Source organism: Anabrus simplex, chromosome 1 (genome assembly GCF_040414725.1).
Source record: "Anabrus simplex isolate iqAnaSimp1 chromosome 1, ASM4041472v1, whole genome shotgun sequence".
In the NCBI taxonomy this organism is placed as follows: domain Eukaryota; kingdom Metazoa; phylum Arthropoda; class Insecta; order Orthoptera; family Tettigoniidae; genus Anabrus; species Anabrus simplex.
Window position 1 is genome coordinate 647,028,355 of NC_090265.1, and position 15,011 is coordinate 647,043,365.

Here is a 15,011-nt window from a genome sequence, read left to right on the forward strand (position 1 = left end):
TGAGGAGCCTGGTACAAGTAAGTGGAAGCAATGCCAGGACTCAGCTGAGGGCCCCGTGGTCGCCAACCCACACTCCAAAGTTCGGAGCCCCTGGGGCCCCTTTTAGTCGCCTCTTACGACAGGCAGGGGATACCGTGGGTGTTATTCTACCGCCCCCACCCACAGGCACCTAAAGCCACGGCCGTTTCCTTCCCTCTTCCTTGTCTATCCCTTCCAATCCTCCTATCCTCCAACAAGGCCCCTGTTGAGCATAGCAGTTTCATCACCATACCCAAAGTCTCACATTCCAGGACACTGCCCTTGAAGCGGTAGAGGTGAAATCCCTCGCTGAGTCCGAGAGAAAACCAACCCTGAAGGATAAACTGATTAAGAAAGAAAGAAAGAAAGAAGGAAAGAAAGAAAGAAAGATCATAGTACTATAGGGCTATAATCTGTCATTCCCGAAAAAAAATATTTATGGTTGGGACAACTGGCCTACCCACTTCCGGGGCCCATGAAAGAGAAACATTAAATATCTTTGTGGAGGAAAAAAGTTAAACACGATAAAGATCAATATGACCTCATCTAGTTTTCACAAGTCGGTTGAGGTGCTGGCCTTCTGACCCCAACTTGGCAGGTTCGATCCTGGTTCAGTCCGGTGGTAGTTGAAGGTGCTCAAATACGTCAGCCTCGTGTCGGTAGATTTACTGGCACGTAAAAGAACTCCTGCAGGACTAAATTCCTGCACATCGGCGTCTCCAAAAACCATAGAAGTAGTTAGCGGGGCGTAAAGCCAATAACATTAATTACATTTGGCTTTTAACAAGCTGAGCATATCAGGCAAGAAAAGTGTCCTGGTGACATTTTAGTCGTTCAATACAGGAATGTCTTTGGGTGCTGTGACTTTTACTTTCTTTTTTTTTTTTTTTTTAATTTGCTTTACGTCACACCATCACATATAGGTCTTATGGCGACGATGGGACAGGAAAGGCCTAGGAATGGGAACGAAGTGACCGTGGCCTTAGGTACAGCCTCAGCATTTACCTGGTGTAAAAATGGGAAACCACGGAAAACCATCTTCAGGGCTGCCGGCAGTGGGGTTTGAAACCCACTATCTCCCGGATGCGAGTTCACAGCTGTGCGCTTCTAACCGCACGGCCAACTCGCCTGGTATTTTTACCCTTCGGTTTATTGACTTGGTTTGTATAACCTAAAACTTAGGCTAAGTTGGATAATATTTTAAACACCAACATCACTATTTTCACCTGTGTGCAATTATGTTATTTATTTCATTAATATTATGATAATTATTATAATTGAGCATTGTTAACTTATAAGACCCCAACAGACAAGCATTGGTTTTGTGTAGAGTTATACATTTGTTAAAATCACGTTGTTTCCTTTCATGATGTACACGCCTATTTTTTGTTATATTATAGAGTATTTAGATATAGTCTAAATTTCTTTACAAATTAAGCTCTTCTATAAAGACATAAATAACTGTCGCATGCCAAGATAAATTGCTAGAATTAGAGCTGTCAAAATGGTTCATAACCCCTTGAATTTATTATCTTGACATAGATCACCAAAAACATAGATTAGGTTTGGAGAATACTTTAATAATCAGCATTAATTAATGCACTGTTTATTACTTTCATATTCCAAGATGTAATTGAAGCATTTAAATAAAGCATCATACATTAAAATTTAAAGTTTTACCACTAGAACAGCTGACATGGAAAAGTGATTGAAAATTCAAACAAATTCATCTTACGTTAAAATCTTCAAAAAAATAAACTGTAGACTTTTCCGATATATCACCAGCATTTCTTCGGCTCGCCAAAATCCATTTCTCCCTAGTTTTAGCGTCTTTGGAACATTTATAAACAATTTGTTTGGGATGGTATGCGATGTGCTATTGCACAACGGAACTCTACACCATTTGTAAGTTTTCTGCCTCACTGTCTGCACAGGATTCATTTTAAGTCTAAAATATACCACTCAGATTATTATCCAATGTATAGACCTCGAATTTAACCATACCAGACACTAATATTAAGTAGAAATACGTGAAGTGTATCCTGCTTCTCACAGCACACTATGTGTTATTTCGTCTGCTAATTCAGTCAACCTGTACGATGACGTAAGACCAATGAGATCGCGTACTTGCTTCACGTGACAGTTTCGTACATTGATTTAGATTTTTATCATGTTTGGAGTTATTATTTGTACATTCTGATCACATTTTTGAATTCTGCATGAAATTTTGAATCAGATTAGCACATTTTTAATTAAAACCCCAGATCATGCATGTTCCCTATTGTTGATGGGTGCCACCTACAAATCAATGTAATGATAATAGAATGAGAATCTTGAATATATCTAAACTTACTTTGACAGCATAACATACAGGTTCTGGGAAAAGGACATTGATGTTTGGTTTCCCAACTAAAATTTGAGGTTATCTGATCTACCATTGAAATAAAACAATTAATATGATACTAAATAAAATACAGTATATTTTTAAAATTTTGAATTTAAATGGTGAGACTTGCTGCGATAATTTGAATGACAATATACAACTCTGAAATTACAATAGAAAGAAACTCTTAGGCATTAAATTTGAAATCCTCTTGTCCAGATATTTAAAAGCTTCACAAGAAATTTATCCCTCACTGTTTCACTTAACAGTACCTTGAACACTTTGAGTGTTATTATGACGTATTCCTTAGAATTGGTATCAGGTGTAGGTATCTCAAACGTAATTTGGTGACATATTCTTTTAGTTTCACAAACAAGTTCTAGGCTCTTCTTAAATAATTGCAAAGAATTTGGAAATTTATTGAACATCTCCTTTGGAAAATAATTCCAATCCCTAATATGCCTTCATATAAACTAACATTTGCCCCAATTTGTCCTCTTTAATTCCAAATTTATCTTCATATTCTGATCTTTCGTACTTTTAAAAACACCACTCAAACTTATGCGACATTTCCACACCAACAGCTCAGAACATACTACTTATACAATTAAAGAATTTCATTGTTAATTGTGAGGTGTTTTGATTAGGTGGACTTGTAAACTAAATTAATGTTCTTAACATATCAATTAGTCGAGCAACTCACCTCGTTTCTCCCAAGTCTTCCCAGCCCAAACTTTGCAACATTTTCATTACGCTACTCTTTTGTCGGAAATCACCCAGAACAAATCGGGCTCCTTTTCTTTGGATACTTCCCCGTTCTCAAATCAAGGAATTCTGGTGAGGGTCTCGTACACTGGAACCATACTCTACCTAAGGTCTACCGAGCTCGAAAGCTGCAGTCGCTTAAGTGCGGCCAGTATCCAGTAATCAGGAGATAGTGCGTTCGAGCCCCACTGTCAGCAGCCCTGAAGATGGTTTTCCATGGTTTCCCATTTTCACATCAGGCAAATAGCGAGGCTGTACCTTAATTAAGGCCACAGCCGCTTCCTTCTAATTCCTAGGCCTTTACTATCCCATCGTCGCCATAAGACATATCGGTGTCGGTGCGACGTAAAGCAAAATAGCTACCTAAGGTCTTACCAGAGACTTATATTCCCTTTTCTTTACATCATTACTACCACACCTAAATACCCTCATAACCATGTGCAGAGATCTGTACCCTTTTTCTACAACCCTATTTATGTGATTACCCCAATGAAGATCTCTTCTTATATTAACACCTAAGTCCTTACAGTGATCCCCATAAGGAACTTTCACCCCATCAATACAGTAATTAAAACTGAGAGGAGTTTTCGTATTAGTGAAACTCTCAACCTGACTTTTAGCCCCGTTTACCATCATACCATTTCCTGCTGTCCATATCTCAACATTGTCAGGGTCTTTTTACAGTTGCTCACAATTTTGTAACTGTTTAGTACTCTACACAATATAACGTCATCTGCAAAAATCTTTATATTAGGTTCTAGTTCTTTACTTGGATCATTTATGTACACAGATCAAAAAGATTAGGGGAACATGTTTTGTAACGTCTGGTATGTGAACGTTAATTTGGTAGATGGGTTTTCAGTGGTTGTACAGCATACCTTGAGACCTTAGCTACTCAGGGTATGTCAAATTGAAGTTATACTCCATCTGTAGGCGTAGCCATGCATTAAACTGTCAGGTGACCCCTCAAAACAAAGTGAATAACGGTGTGTCCGTGTGTCGTTGTGAGCTACACAGACTACTGCGGTCATTTGAGCACATAGTATGTAAACCAGCACATCCCATGAGACATATTAACGAGGTTCAAGTTGCAAGGGCTGTCACTTTGATCAAGGAAGGACGGACTTATCGTCGTGTTGCTGTGGATCTCAGTGTCTCTCCGTCAGTTATTCAACGCTTGTAGAATCGCTACATTGAGACAGGCCAGTTCACAAGGAGGGTTGGACAAGGTCGTGGACGCATGACAACAACACAGGATGTTCTATATCCGACCATCTGTGCATTGCGGCATCGTTCAGCAACTGACCAGACAGTAAGGAACAGGTTAAGAGAAGTGTCCTTGTGACCCAGACGTCCTGTTTGAGTGCCCCTTTTAACGCAGCAACATCGCGCAGCTCGCCTTCTGTTTACCCGTACCCACGTCAACTGGTAACTTCGCCAATGGAGACCTGTGATATAGATGTTGATTCCCATAGGGAATATGAAATATTTGCTCCGAATGAGTAAATTTATAATACCAAAATAAATGGTCCATTATTGGACATTATAAATTTTCCAGCTAACTCATTCCTGGTTGCCAAAGTTGACAAAGTCCCTCATAGTGCATTGGCACTGTTGGTGGCTACAATTAGCCTACGCAGTGGCCTCCATGGTATGCACTAGCCAGCGTCTTGGTAGGTGTGCTAGGTACCAACTGATGAGCCCAGCCTAGCACACGGGGGCGAAACGCTGGCAACCAGGAATGAGTTAGCTGGAAAATTTATAATGTCCAATAACGGACCATTTATATTGGTATTAATGGAGACCTGTGTTGTTAACAGACGAGACCAGATTTCCCCTGACACTACGTGATGGACGTCAGCGTGTATAGAGACGCCATGGTGAGCAGTACATGCTGAATGTTGTCCAGGAAGGTGACCGATTCGGACAAGGTTCTGTGATGGTGTGGGGTGGCATCAGTATTGATGGCCGTACGGATCTTGTCATCGTCCGTGGTAATCTTACTGCTGCGGGGTACATCGAACAGATACTGCTACAGGATGTGTTGGTTGCTGCATACGGTGTTAGCCCTGAATTCGTACTCGTGCACGACAATGCCAGGGCTCATGTAGCGCGCATCACCAGAGCTGTCTTGCGGAACTGGACATTCAAGAGACTGAATGGCCAGCAGTGAGTACCGACCTTAATCCCATTGAGCGTGAGTGGGATATGCTTGACAGAAATGTTTGTGGATGTCCTGTTCCACCACGGACTCTCCAAGACCTCAAACAGGCTCTCATTGAACAATGGGACCTTATACCGCAACGTGACCTCCGTTGACTTATACGGAGCATGCCATGTAGGTGCCAAGCTTTGATAAATGCTCGTGGAGGACATACACCATACTGAAGCGCACCAACTGTGATAAAAATCCACCTTGGAGGACTGTTATCACTTTGTTTTCATCCCTATTTGGACATTTCCATTTGTGTTCTGAAAATGAACGCGATTCCATCGATGTTCTTTTGTATACTTCAACGGCAAAGAGTCAAGGTTTAGTTGGTAATATACCTGGGTGTGAGGTATTGTTTTGTGGATCATGGCATATGTTCAAAAACATGTTTCCCTAATTTTTTGAACTGTGTATATACATTTCATCCCTTTATATCATCTGATGTAGCTGAAGATGGTCCAAAGAGACCAAAACATGTTCTAATTATGTAACAGTTTTGCAATTTTAAATTTGTAAATAAATTTAGTTACATGGACTAGGAGGACAATTATAGTCCTATTATAATTTTTCTATTCCATTAGAAATTATAATCTTTTGGGGTTTTGCCATGTCAAAGGAAACAAAGAGAAATTTTTTTTTTTAGTTCTTTGACACAACAAAACCTCAAAGGATTGTCATGTCTATCAATACAGGCTGTAGAAGCAGCTATTGATATGTTATTGTTATACAGTACATCAGAAAATGTGAAGGTCCAATAATACTGTTCTAGAACAATAAACTCACAGTCCAGTCAACACAAAGGATGTAGATTGTGTATGGACCACGCTTCAAAATATTGCAGAATCTGTCCAAAAAGTAATTGGCTTTGAGGAAAGCAAGAGACAAGACTAGTTTGATTCCAGATTGGGAATGTAGAGGGCAGCGCTGCATGACATGGTCCATGGTCGACTCCTTCTCATTGCAACTACTCATCGGAGAATGTATCCACACCCACTTAGGACACAAGTGCTTGCAGCGAACATGCCAAGTTCTCAATCTGTTGAGGCGACACCATCATTTTCTTAGTAGGTCGAAACCCTTCATTTTCTTTGTTGGATTTTAACTCATGAGCACTATTTCCATATGTTGCATTTGACCACTCATCCTGCCAGCAATGATTTAGATTGAAATGCTTTATCACAAGCTTACTGACCAGTACACTTACTGATCTCATGGATTGAAGTCGTCGTGGCGATGCATAACAACATACCTGGTGATTTGGCAATGAGGGAGATACCCAGATCATCTTTGCTTCTCTTAGATGAGTTTCTCTTCTCCTCAAGTCGGGTGGTGGGATACAAATGAGTACGGGTTACGGATGACTGAGGGTTCTGTCTAAGTACCACTGATAGGTGGAACCTTTAGCTTTACTAAGCATTGTAAAATCTTGAGTCAATACGGACAAAAAATGAAGTTTTTAATACTGATGTTTAAGTAAATTATGCTTTAATTTTTCTTTTGTGACATTATATTATTAAAAATATATTAAGTATTATAAATTATGAAGCACCATTGCATGTATTTGCACAAATTCATATACTCTCCTCAGTTGATTGTGATCCGTGACTGAGGGAGAAGAGTATTCTATAATACTCTGTATTACCTCTCATGGATCTTTAAGTTTGTACATTATTTAGTAACTATGGAATCTTCTGTTCCATGTGAAGAAAGCAGTAGCTCCGTTTGTAAGGCTGCTCATAAGATGGCCGAGAAATCAGAAGACTGCAAAGGGTTCTGTGATGAGCACCAAAGCAAAATAGAGGCAAAACCAGGTAAGTAAAAGTGTTTTACAGAAGTAGTAAAAGACATAGATTTTCTGAGGTTCTGTTAAACCATAACTTTTATCTGACATGACTGACATGACATCAATAACAAGAACTGCGGACCTGATGGAATTCTCATATTTAGACTATATCAATAATAATTAATGCTTCAGATTTCTAGGCATTTAACATTGCTATATTGTTATTTATTATATCCCTTCTGGGGACACCATGAACTTGGCGTTTGTGTGGAGGCTTATGTATTTGTTGATCCGGAGGGCGGTGCCAGCTCAGGGTTACCTATGCTGGATTGGCCTCGGTGTAGAGCCAAACAAACAAGATTTCTTCCGAGTCGCCTGAGAGGCCTATGTGCTCTTCTCCATCAATCCTATTTCTTCCCTTTCTATCTCAGCCTCAGTGAATTTCACTTCCATGACTGTCTAGCCAGTTTGTCTGCCTCTGATAGTACTGTATGTTTGTTTTCTGAGAGAGAGAGAGAGAGAGAGCGGTTTTTTCCTCCCCAGTCATAAATTTCGGGTGATGGCGAGGTGAACTGAGTGTGTAATACTATAGTTGCTATCGGCCTAACTCCAGATACCAGGCACCTTCTGTAATATTAAACCTTACTTCAGCTGAAGGTTGAAGATTTATTTCTGTAACTACACTTAAGACCAAAAAAGGAACTGGGTAAACTAGATAACTTTAATTTTAATTCAACTGGCGTCTTTAAAAGGAAAGAAAGTCAAGAGATTTACGCCAGTTATATTGAGCAATTAATGTGACAAATAGGCACCTCGATTCTTGTTTGATCCAGGGCCCACGGTCAGATTTTTCTTCCCAAAAGTCCTATCTTAATAAGCAACTCGGTGGAAGATATAGTTGGCGTTAAATTGGATGAAATACGGAAGCTCCAGGATGCATCTGTCATTATTAAAACGGCGACGGTTGAACAGAGTAAACGGCTAATAGGGTCTGCGATGTTTGGTAATGTACCCATCAACATCAAGAAGAGCAAATCCCTGAACTCCTGCAACGCAGTTATCTTCCACAGGAGTAGTGAAATAAAGGTGGTGCTAGGAGCGTACTGAGCTGCTGAACAGCAGGCTACCAACTTTGTGAGGTTGAATTTTCCATGTATACAATGTATATAAATTTCTTTGGCTGCCAAATTAGCAATTTTGAAGAGTTTAACCCTTTATAGGTTACTGGTACATATATGTACCACTAGCTTTTACAGCTTAAATCTTTCCTCAAAGATGCATGATTACAATCTTTATGGGAGGCTTAGTGGTCTGAAGTTGCTTTCTTCGCTAATTATTGCAATACTTGCGAGTGCACATCTGCGACATTCATCTGTTTTAAGTTTATTCATTGCAAAACTACTATGGTTCTCTGGATGTGGTGTAAGTGGTACGAGGGATAAGTATGGCTGCTGTGCATGCGCCTATCTCAAGTCTGAAGGCCTGACAAAAAAAACACCTGTTCCATCAGCGAGGACTCTTTACAGACATCTCATGTTAGATCCGTATTGACGGTTGAACTTCTTACAAAATTGTACAAAATTATATTGATATCCTCCTAGTCAATACTGTAATATTTTACATCCAATTAAAACAATACTTTACACAGACATAGATGTGTTCCAACCCGGCATTGGCTCACCCTCAGTAAAACATATATAATGAATTAAAAACATCAGACACACAAAATGAAATGTTAGTTAAAAAGCTTTTCATAAAAAGCATGATGAAAATTAAAAATTGTGAGATGGTGATCGTTAAAACAGTCTTGAGCTGGAGTTCTTTTTGTTTCAGTGTTTTTGTTATCTCTTGGTGTAGTTCAACTAGTATCTGTAAACTCTTGGCTTAGTTGTTATGTTCAGACATGGGCTGATATACATAAGCACTATTGAAGTTGAACCGTCTGACATTTAGTCTGTACAATTGATAATACAAATCAAATTTTTTTTTTTTTTTTTTTGCTAGGGGCTTTACGTCGCACCGACACAGATAGGTCTTATGGCGACGATGGGATAGGAAAGGCCTAGGAGTTGGAAGGAAGCGGCCGTGGCCTTAATTAAGGTACAACCCCAGCATTTGCCTGGTGTGAAAATGGGAAACCACGGAAAACCATCTTCAGGGCTGCCGATCAAATTAAGAGTTGAAGAATGGTAATTCAATTGTGCTTTAGTTACATATTTACTATAAGTACTGCATAATGAACAGTTTATAAATGAGCCACTGTCACGACTAATGTTTTTAGCTGTTATTTGTGCCGTACCTACAAGCTGCCACGACTGCTCGTCAGACGCATATAGTATCTAGTGATTTACAGTATTACCAAAGAATGCAGATAAATGGTAATACAGTAGAAGTTCGCTGTAACGAGTACGGCATATAACGAGAACCCCGTTATAACGGCGGTTTTTGTATGTCCCTTAAAAATTCTTATATTAAACTGTGCATTAAACTTCGGCTACAGCAAGAGCCCCATCACTGACACATCCGTTATTACGAGTGGTTAAGTGTGCACGATTTTTGCCATTACCAACATTTATGCACCCAGCGATTATATTGCGTGATCGATCATCTTGTTTTGTAGTTTATCTTGTAGTTTGTCTGTCACAAAAAAAGATAAACTACTTAACAACTTTAAACCACGATCGTTGATTTACGTCCTTTTTAATCATACCTTATTAAATCTACTATTTCAACATATGGTCACTGACATCAACAAGAGCATATTTATTCAACAGCACTCGCTGAGGTCAAATGACAACAAGCATTTAAATTTCATGAAGACCAATATTATCCTGTCACAAGTTCAATTTATCCAATCGACGAGATTTTTTTGAATCGTCATAGAATCTTATCCTTGAGGGATATAAAACTTTTTTACCAGATCTCATTGCAAAGAAATTTTCAAATTTAGTTCTTAAGATTGAATTTCACCTCTTTTAAAGATGTTAGACATGCTACTTGTTTTAAGTATTTTAGAACAACTCATTCTACCACAATTTTAATGTATCTCTCCTATTAAGCCCAAGTTATTAAGGCATGTCACCAAAGATTATGTATTTTATGATATTCTAGGAGAGTAAGTGTAAGTTTGTGAAAAATGGCTTAATAGTTCTTAAGTCATTATTTACGAACATAAGCATTCTTTGAGATTCAGATTTAGCTGATGATGCTCTGTAAGGGAGCAAAACATGTCCCACAAATAACTTTTTAATTAATGAAGATATTTTAAATGTGACAACATTATAATGTATTGAACAGGTGGATTATAATAAAACTTTGTTATTGCAAATAAGACATTTCAATATGAATTAAAACATGAAATTAGTCACTTGCAATTCAAAGGCGATGTCGGAGTATATTAGTAATACCCGTCAGCTGATGTTCTGTAAAGAAAATCAGAAATAAAAGAGGAGAACATGTTTTCGTAATAAATACATAAATAACGTGGTCAATAGCAGGTTGTTAACTTCTTAGACATAAAGGCTAAGTAAATGATCACTTAATTTTAATACTCTACACTGAAATTAAGTAAATACACCTCAAGATATGGCAGAGCGCATCACTGATTTCTGAGGTTACAATATATTTTCTCGCATCTGAACTTCGGTGTCGTTTTCTTGCTATGTGAACTGGTGAGCTTTTCCATCTATATTCGAAGGCTTAATGCTTTCCTGCAGATAGACAGCCCGCTACAAGACTTTGTTGTGATCGAAATGGGCACAGTGGTGGATGTATAGCAATACACACACTGTACCTTCAGTACTTTAATACCTGTTCAATCTCTTCCCCTCCATTTTGGTACTGGAATGGCCTTCAACCCTATCCCTCCACTCCCTCCCCTCCTTTTCAGCACTGGAGTGGGGCAGTGTTGATTGTTTATGTGAGGACACCATTTCTGTGCATGCATGTATATTCTGTCTCAATATCCAGATCGATTCCTTCAGTGCTATGGTGTTAACAGCATTGATGACATCTTTGCAGATACTCTGTTGCAGATGTCAATGAAGAAAGATGTAATCATGCCTCTGCCTCTGACAATAAGTCCCACCACTTCAGGTTTTTTGAGGAGATATTTATTAAGATAGTAGGAGATGCAAGAGTTGAATCTGTTCATTTTTTACTTGACATCTACTGGATGCCGCTTTTTGTATCATACTGTATTATTCATTAGATTACACATAAACAAGAATTCTTCTTCTTAATTCCAGAAATGATTCAATGTTTGTGGTAATCTTTATAATTCACTAAATCTCATAGTTGTAACATCCATTTTTTAAATTTTTTAACATTTTTTTAGGAGAAATTTTTTTAAAGGAGAAATGAATGAAGTGGTGGAAGAGTAGTATACCTATTATGGCAGCAAGTGAGGCGGTCAACTGAAGTTGCTCTTGCTACACCCTGCTTAAATTAGAAAGTTAATTTGCTGATCTGTGTGAACTAAGTTATATATTTTAGTGCCTTCTTCTTTAAAAAGTCCAGTTCCATGGCTGAATGATTACCATGCTGGCCTTTGGTCACAGGGATTCCAAATTCGATTTTCGGCAAGGTCAGGAATTTTAACCATAATTGGTTAATTCTGCTGGCACGGGGGCAGGGTGTATGTGTTGTTTTCTTCATCATTTTATCATCATTACAACGCGCAGGTCACCTACGGGGGTCAATTCAAATGACCTGCATTTGGCGAGCCTAAGTTGTCCTCGGACACTCCTGGCACTAAAAGCCATACGCCACTTAATTTATTTAAAATGTAAATACCATGTCTCTGAAGGAAGTATCTAGAAAGATATCAGCTTTTGAAGATTCCATTAAAGAATTCCAAGCTTGCCTATACTCAACAGTCAGTTCCGCCAACCCACCAAACGAGCTCCAAACGCTTGGAGGCGAGTTCCAGGCATTCATGAAACAGGCCAGTAAAGACATCTCTAAGTTTAAAAGATAGTTGAATGCTCTGGAAAATCGGCTTCAGAAACAAGACGAGTATTGAATGAGACTGAACATTTAGTCGCCGGAACTGTCTCTTCTTGCATGACATCGCGGAACAGCTGTCTGAGGACGTTTACAACAAAATGCCATAGACACTGAAAAATAAAATTTCAGTGGAAATATCCCTTCTTGATGTGGGTCGCTGCCACAGGCTGGGCCGCCGAAATCAAATGTTTGCTGAAGTGGTCTCACATAGAAATCGACCGATCATCAAGTTCCTTCGGTACCATGATCGTGATTGAGTGTGGCACGCTAAGTGAGCTTTGAAGGGTAGTGGGCTCATCCTAACAGAGTCCTTCACAAGTGTGAGGAAAAATATCCTTAATCAGGGAAGAGATTTATGGGAATTGAAGAAGTGCTGGACTCAAGATAGATGCATTTGTGTTTTACGTTAAAATGGAAGTAAAATTCAAATATGCACGATGGCACAGTTAAAAAACATTGCAGGGAGTAATATGAACTTGTGAAATTAGAGAAAGAATTTGTGTGTGTAGTAATTAGTTTACATTTGTGTGTGTTTGTGAAAGTCAGTTGATGTACTCACGAAGTTGCTCGGGTAAGCTCATTTTACTTCTTACTTAATTTTATTTCCTGCTGCTTAGTTCCATATGCTTGTTGACCAGCACAACGATAGTGCCATTGACCTGCATTCATCCCCACAACTCTCAGTCACCCCTTCTCCTTTGTTCCTGCTGCCTTCAATAGCTGGCCATACACGGAAAGATTTTTTGGCAGGACACTTCCTCTAAAGCATTACTTTGTCAATTTTATATATTTTTCATCTAAACAGTGTTATGTGGCTGAAGATGTTGATAATATACGAAACATGTACCACTTTTGACCATTAAAAATTGCCTTAAGCAATCATTGTATTGACTAGGTGGAAAATAAATAAATACTTAATTGTGAATAGACCGCCTGCCAGGCGTGACCTTCACAGACCCGGCCTGCTACTCGCCACCAACTGTGACACCCAGCCTGTCGTATTGTGCAACATGATCTGTCAACATTCCAGACCTTCCCGTTAATGGGATGATTTGTGTGTTCTCGGCAGGCCAGGTTTCATCCGCTGGCCTTTCAAACTAGTTTGAAATCCTTGCCGGTCGGGTCTGCCGTACTTAGAACTGTGCGATGGACATCGAAGCAGACAGTGTCCAGAGAAAAAGAAAATTTGCTGTTGCGCTACACTGAGGACGATCTTGATCTTTTGTGGACCATAATACCTACGTAGTGCAATAATTATTAATTATTAACCGATAAATCATGGCCGATAAAACTATAGAACTATATACTTGGAAGCTGCTGGGATATAGGTGGTGCTGAGTAATGGCATTCAGATTACAAACAGTGCGTCTGAGTGTTATGAAAGGTGTTGCTCATAGGGTCAGTCGTGCAGCAATAGCACTGCCTGGCCCAGTGAGGAAAGCAATGGCAAACTACCTCATTCCTCGTCTTGCCTAGTACGCCTCATTTTGGTACTGCCATTGGTTTTTGCGGTTTTCATATAACTGCATAGCCTTTGGTGGTGCTATTTGAGGATCCAACCAGCCTCTGGGCTGATGACCTAACAGACAGACTTAGTTTCAAGTGTACTCGACAGTAGCAGTCAGAAATTTTTCGTATCGTAATCTCTTTACCCTCCAGGGTCGGTTTTTCCCTCGGGCTCAGAGAGGAATTCCACCTCTACCACCTCAAGGGCAGTGTACTGGAGCTTCAGACTCTGGGTAGGGGGATACAACTGTGGAGGATGACCAGTACCTCGCCCACGCGGCCTCACCTGCTATGCTGAACAGGGGCCTTGTGGGGGATGGGAAGATTGGAAGGGATAGACAAGGAAGTGGGAAGGAAGTGACCGTAGCCTTAAGTTAGGTACCATCCCGGCATTTGCCTGGAGGAGAAGTGGGAAACCACGGAAAACCACTTCCAGGATGGCTGAGGTGGGAATCGAACCCACCTCTACTCAGTTGACCTCCCGAGGCTGTGTGGACCCCGTTCCAGCCCTCGTACCACTTTTCAAATTTCGTGGCAGAGCCGGGAATCGAACCCGGGCCACGGAGGCGGGTCAGTAATTTGTAATGTTGGTTCATAGACGTCATCTGCTCCCGCTCCACTTCTCTCAGAGGATTAGATTTTCTTAGTTTCTTTTCGGAAGCTGCTTCTTCAATTCTGAATTTTCTTCTGCACAAAACTATGATCTGCGTTAGGAAAGGTTTCCACACGCATTCAACTAGATCATTGTATGCCCTACTTCTTAAATTTTTATTCATGTAGGCCTCATGTTTCAATTACCAGAGACACGGCCGCTCTCTGTACATTTCAATAAATTTCTCTAGCTGTGCCTTTGTCCACTCCATGCTTTCCTTACAAGAGGCTTGATCTGTGAGGCGAGGTCTTTCCGTTGAGATGCTGACAACAGATATGGCCTGTAGCAGATTACGCCTCAAACTGACGTTGCTCACTAACGAGCAGCCCTAGCCTTTTAATTTAAACATAAGAGTTTCATTTTTGGTCCGTATTGAACTGAGAATGGAAGATAGGAAAAACTAGAAAGGTTCCACCTTTTCAATACAAAAATGTTATAGGTTTATTTATAACATGTATTTGCACTTGGGACTAGTTTCGACGCTGTGTTGGCGTCATCATCAGCCAAAAAATGGGAAAATAGGCCAGTGTGTAGGCATTCATATTACACAAGGTGTTACATTAAACAATACAAATCTTGCAAGGAGATAAAAACATGGATGAATATAGAAACAAATGAATCGTTGAGAAAGCAAAAGTTATACATGTTAAAAAATAACCTTAACCACACATCTTGCAGTGCGAAA

The 15,011-nt window shown here is 39.7% G+C and overlaps 1 protein-coding gene across 1 annotated transcript in view; it reads left to right on the forward strand.

Annotated features, from left to right (window-relative positions):
• LOC136857262 (uncharacterized) overlaps nt 1–15,011 on the forward strand; it is a 96,829-nt gene that overhangs the window by 35,972 nt on the left and 45,846 nt on the right. Inside the window, exon 3 of the mRNA XM_067135767.2 lies at nt 7,085–7,189. Coding sequence (XP_066991868.1) covers nt 7,085–7,189 — 105 coding nt within the window. The remainder of the gene's footprint in view (nt 1–7,084; nt 7,190–15,011) is intronic.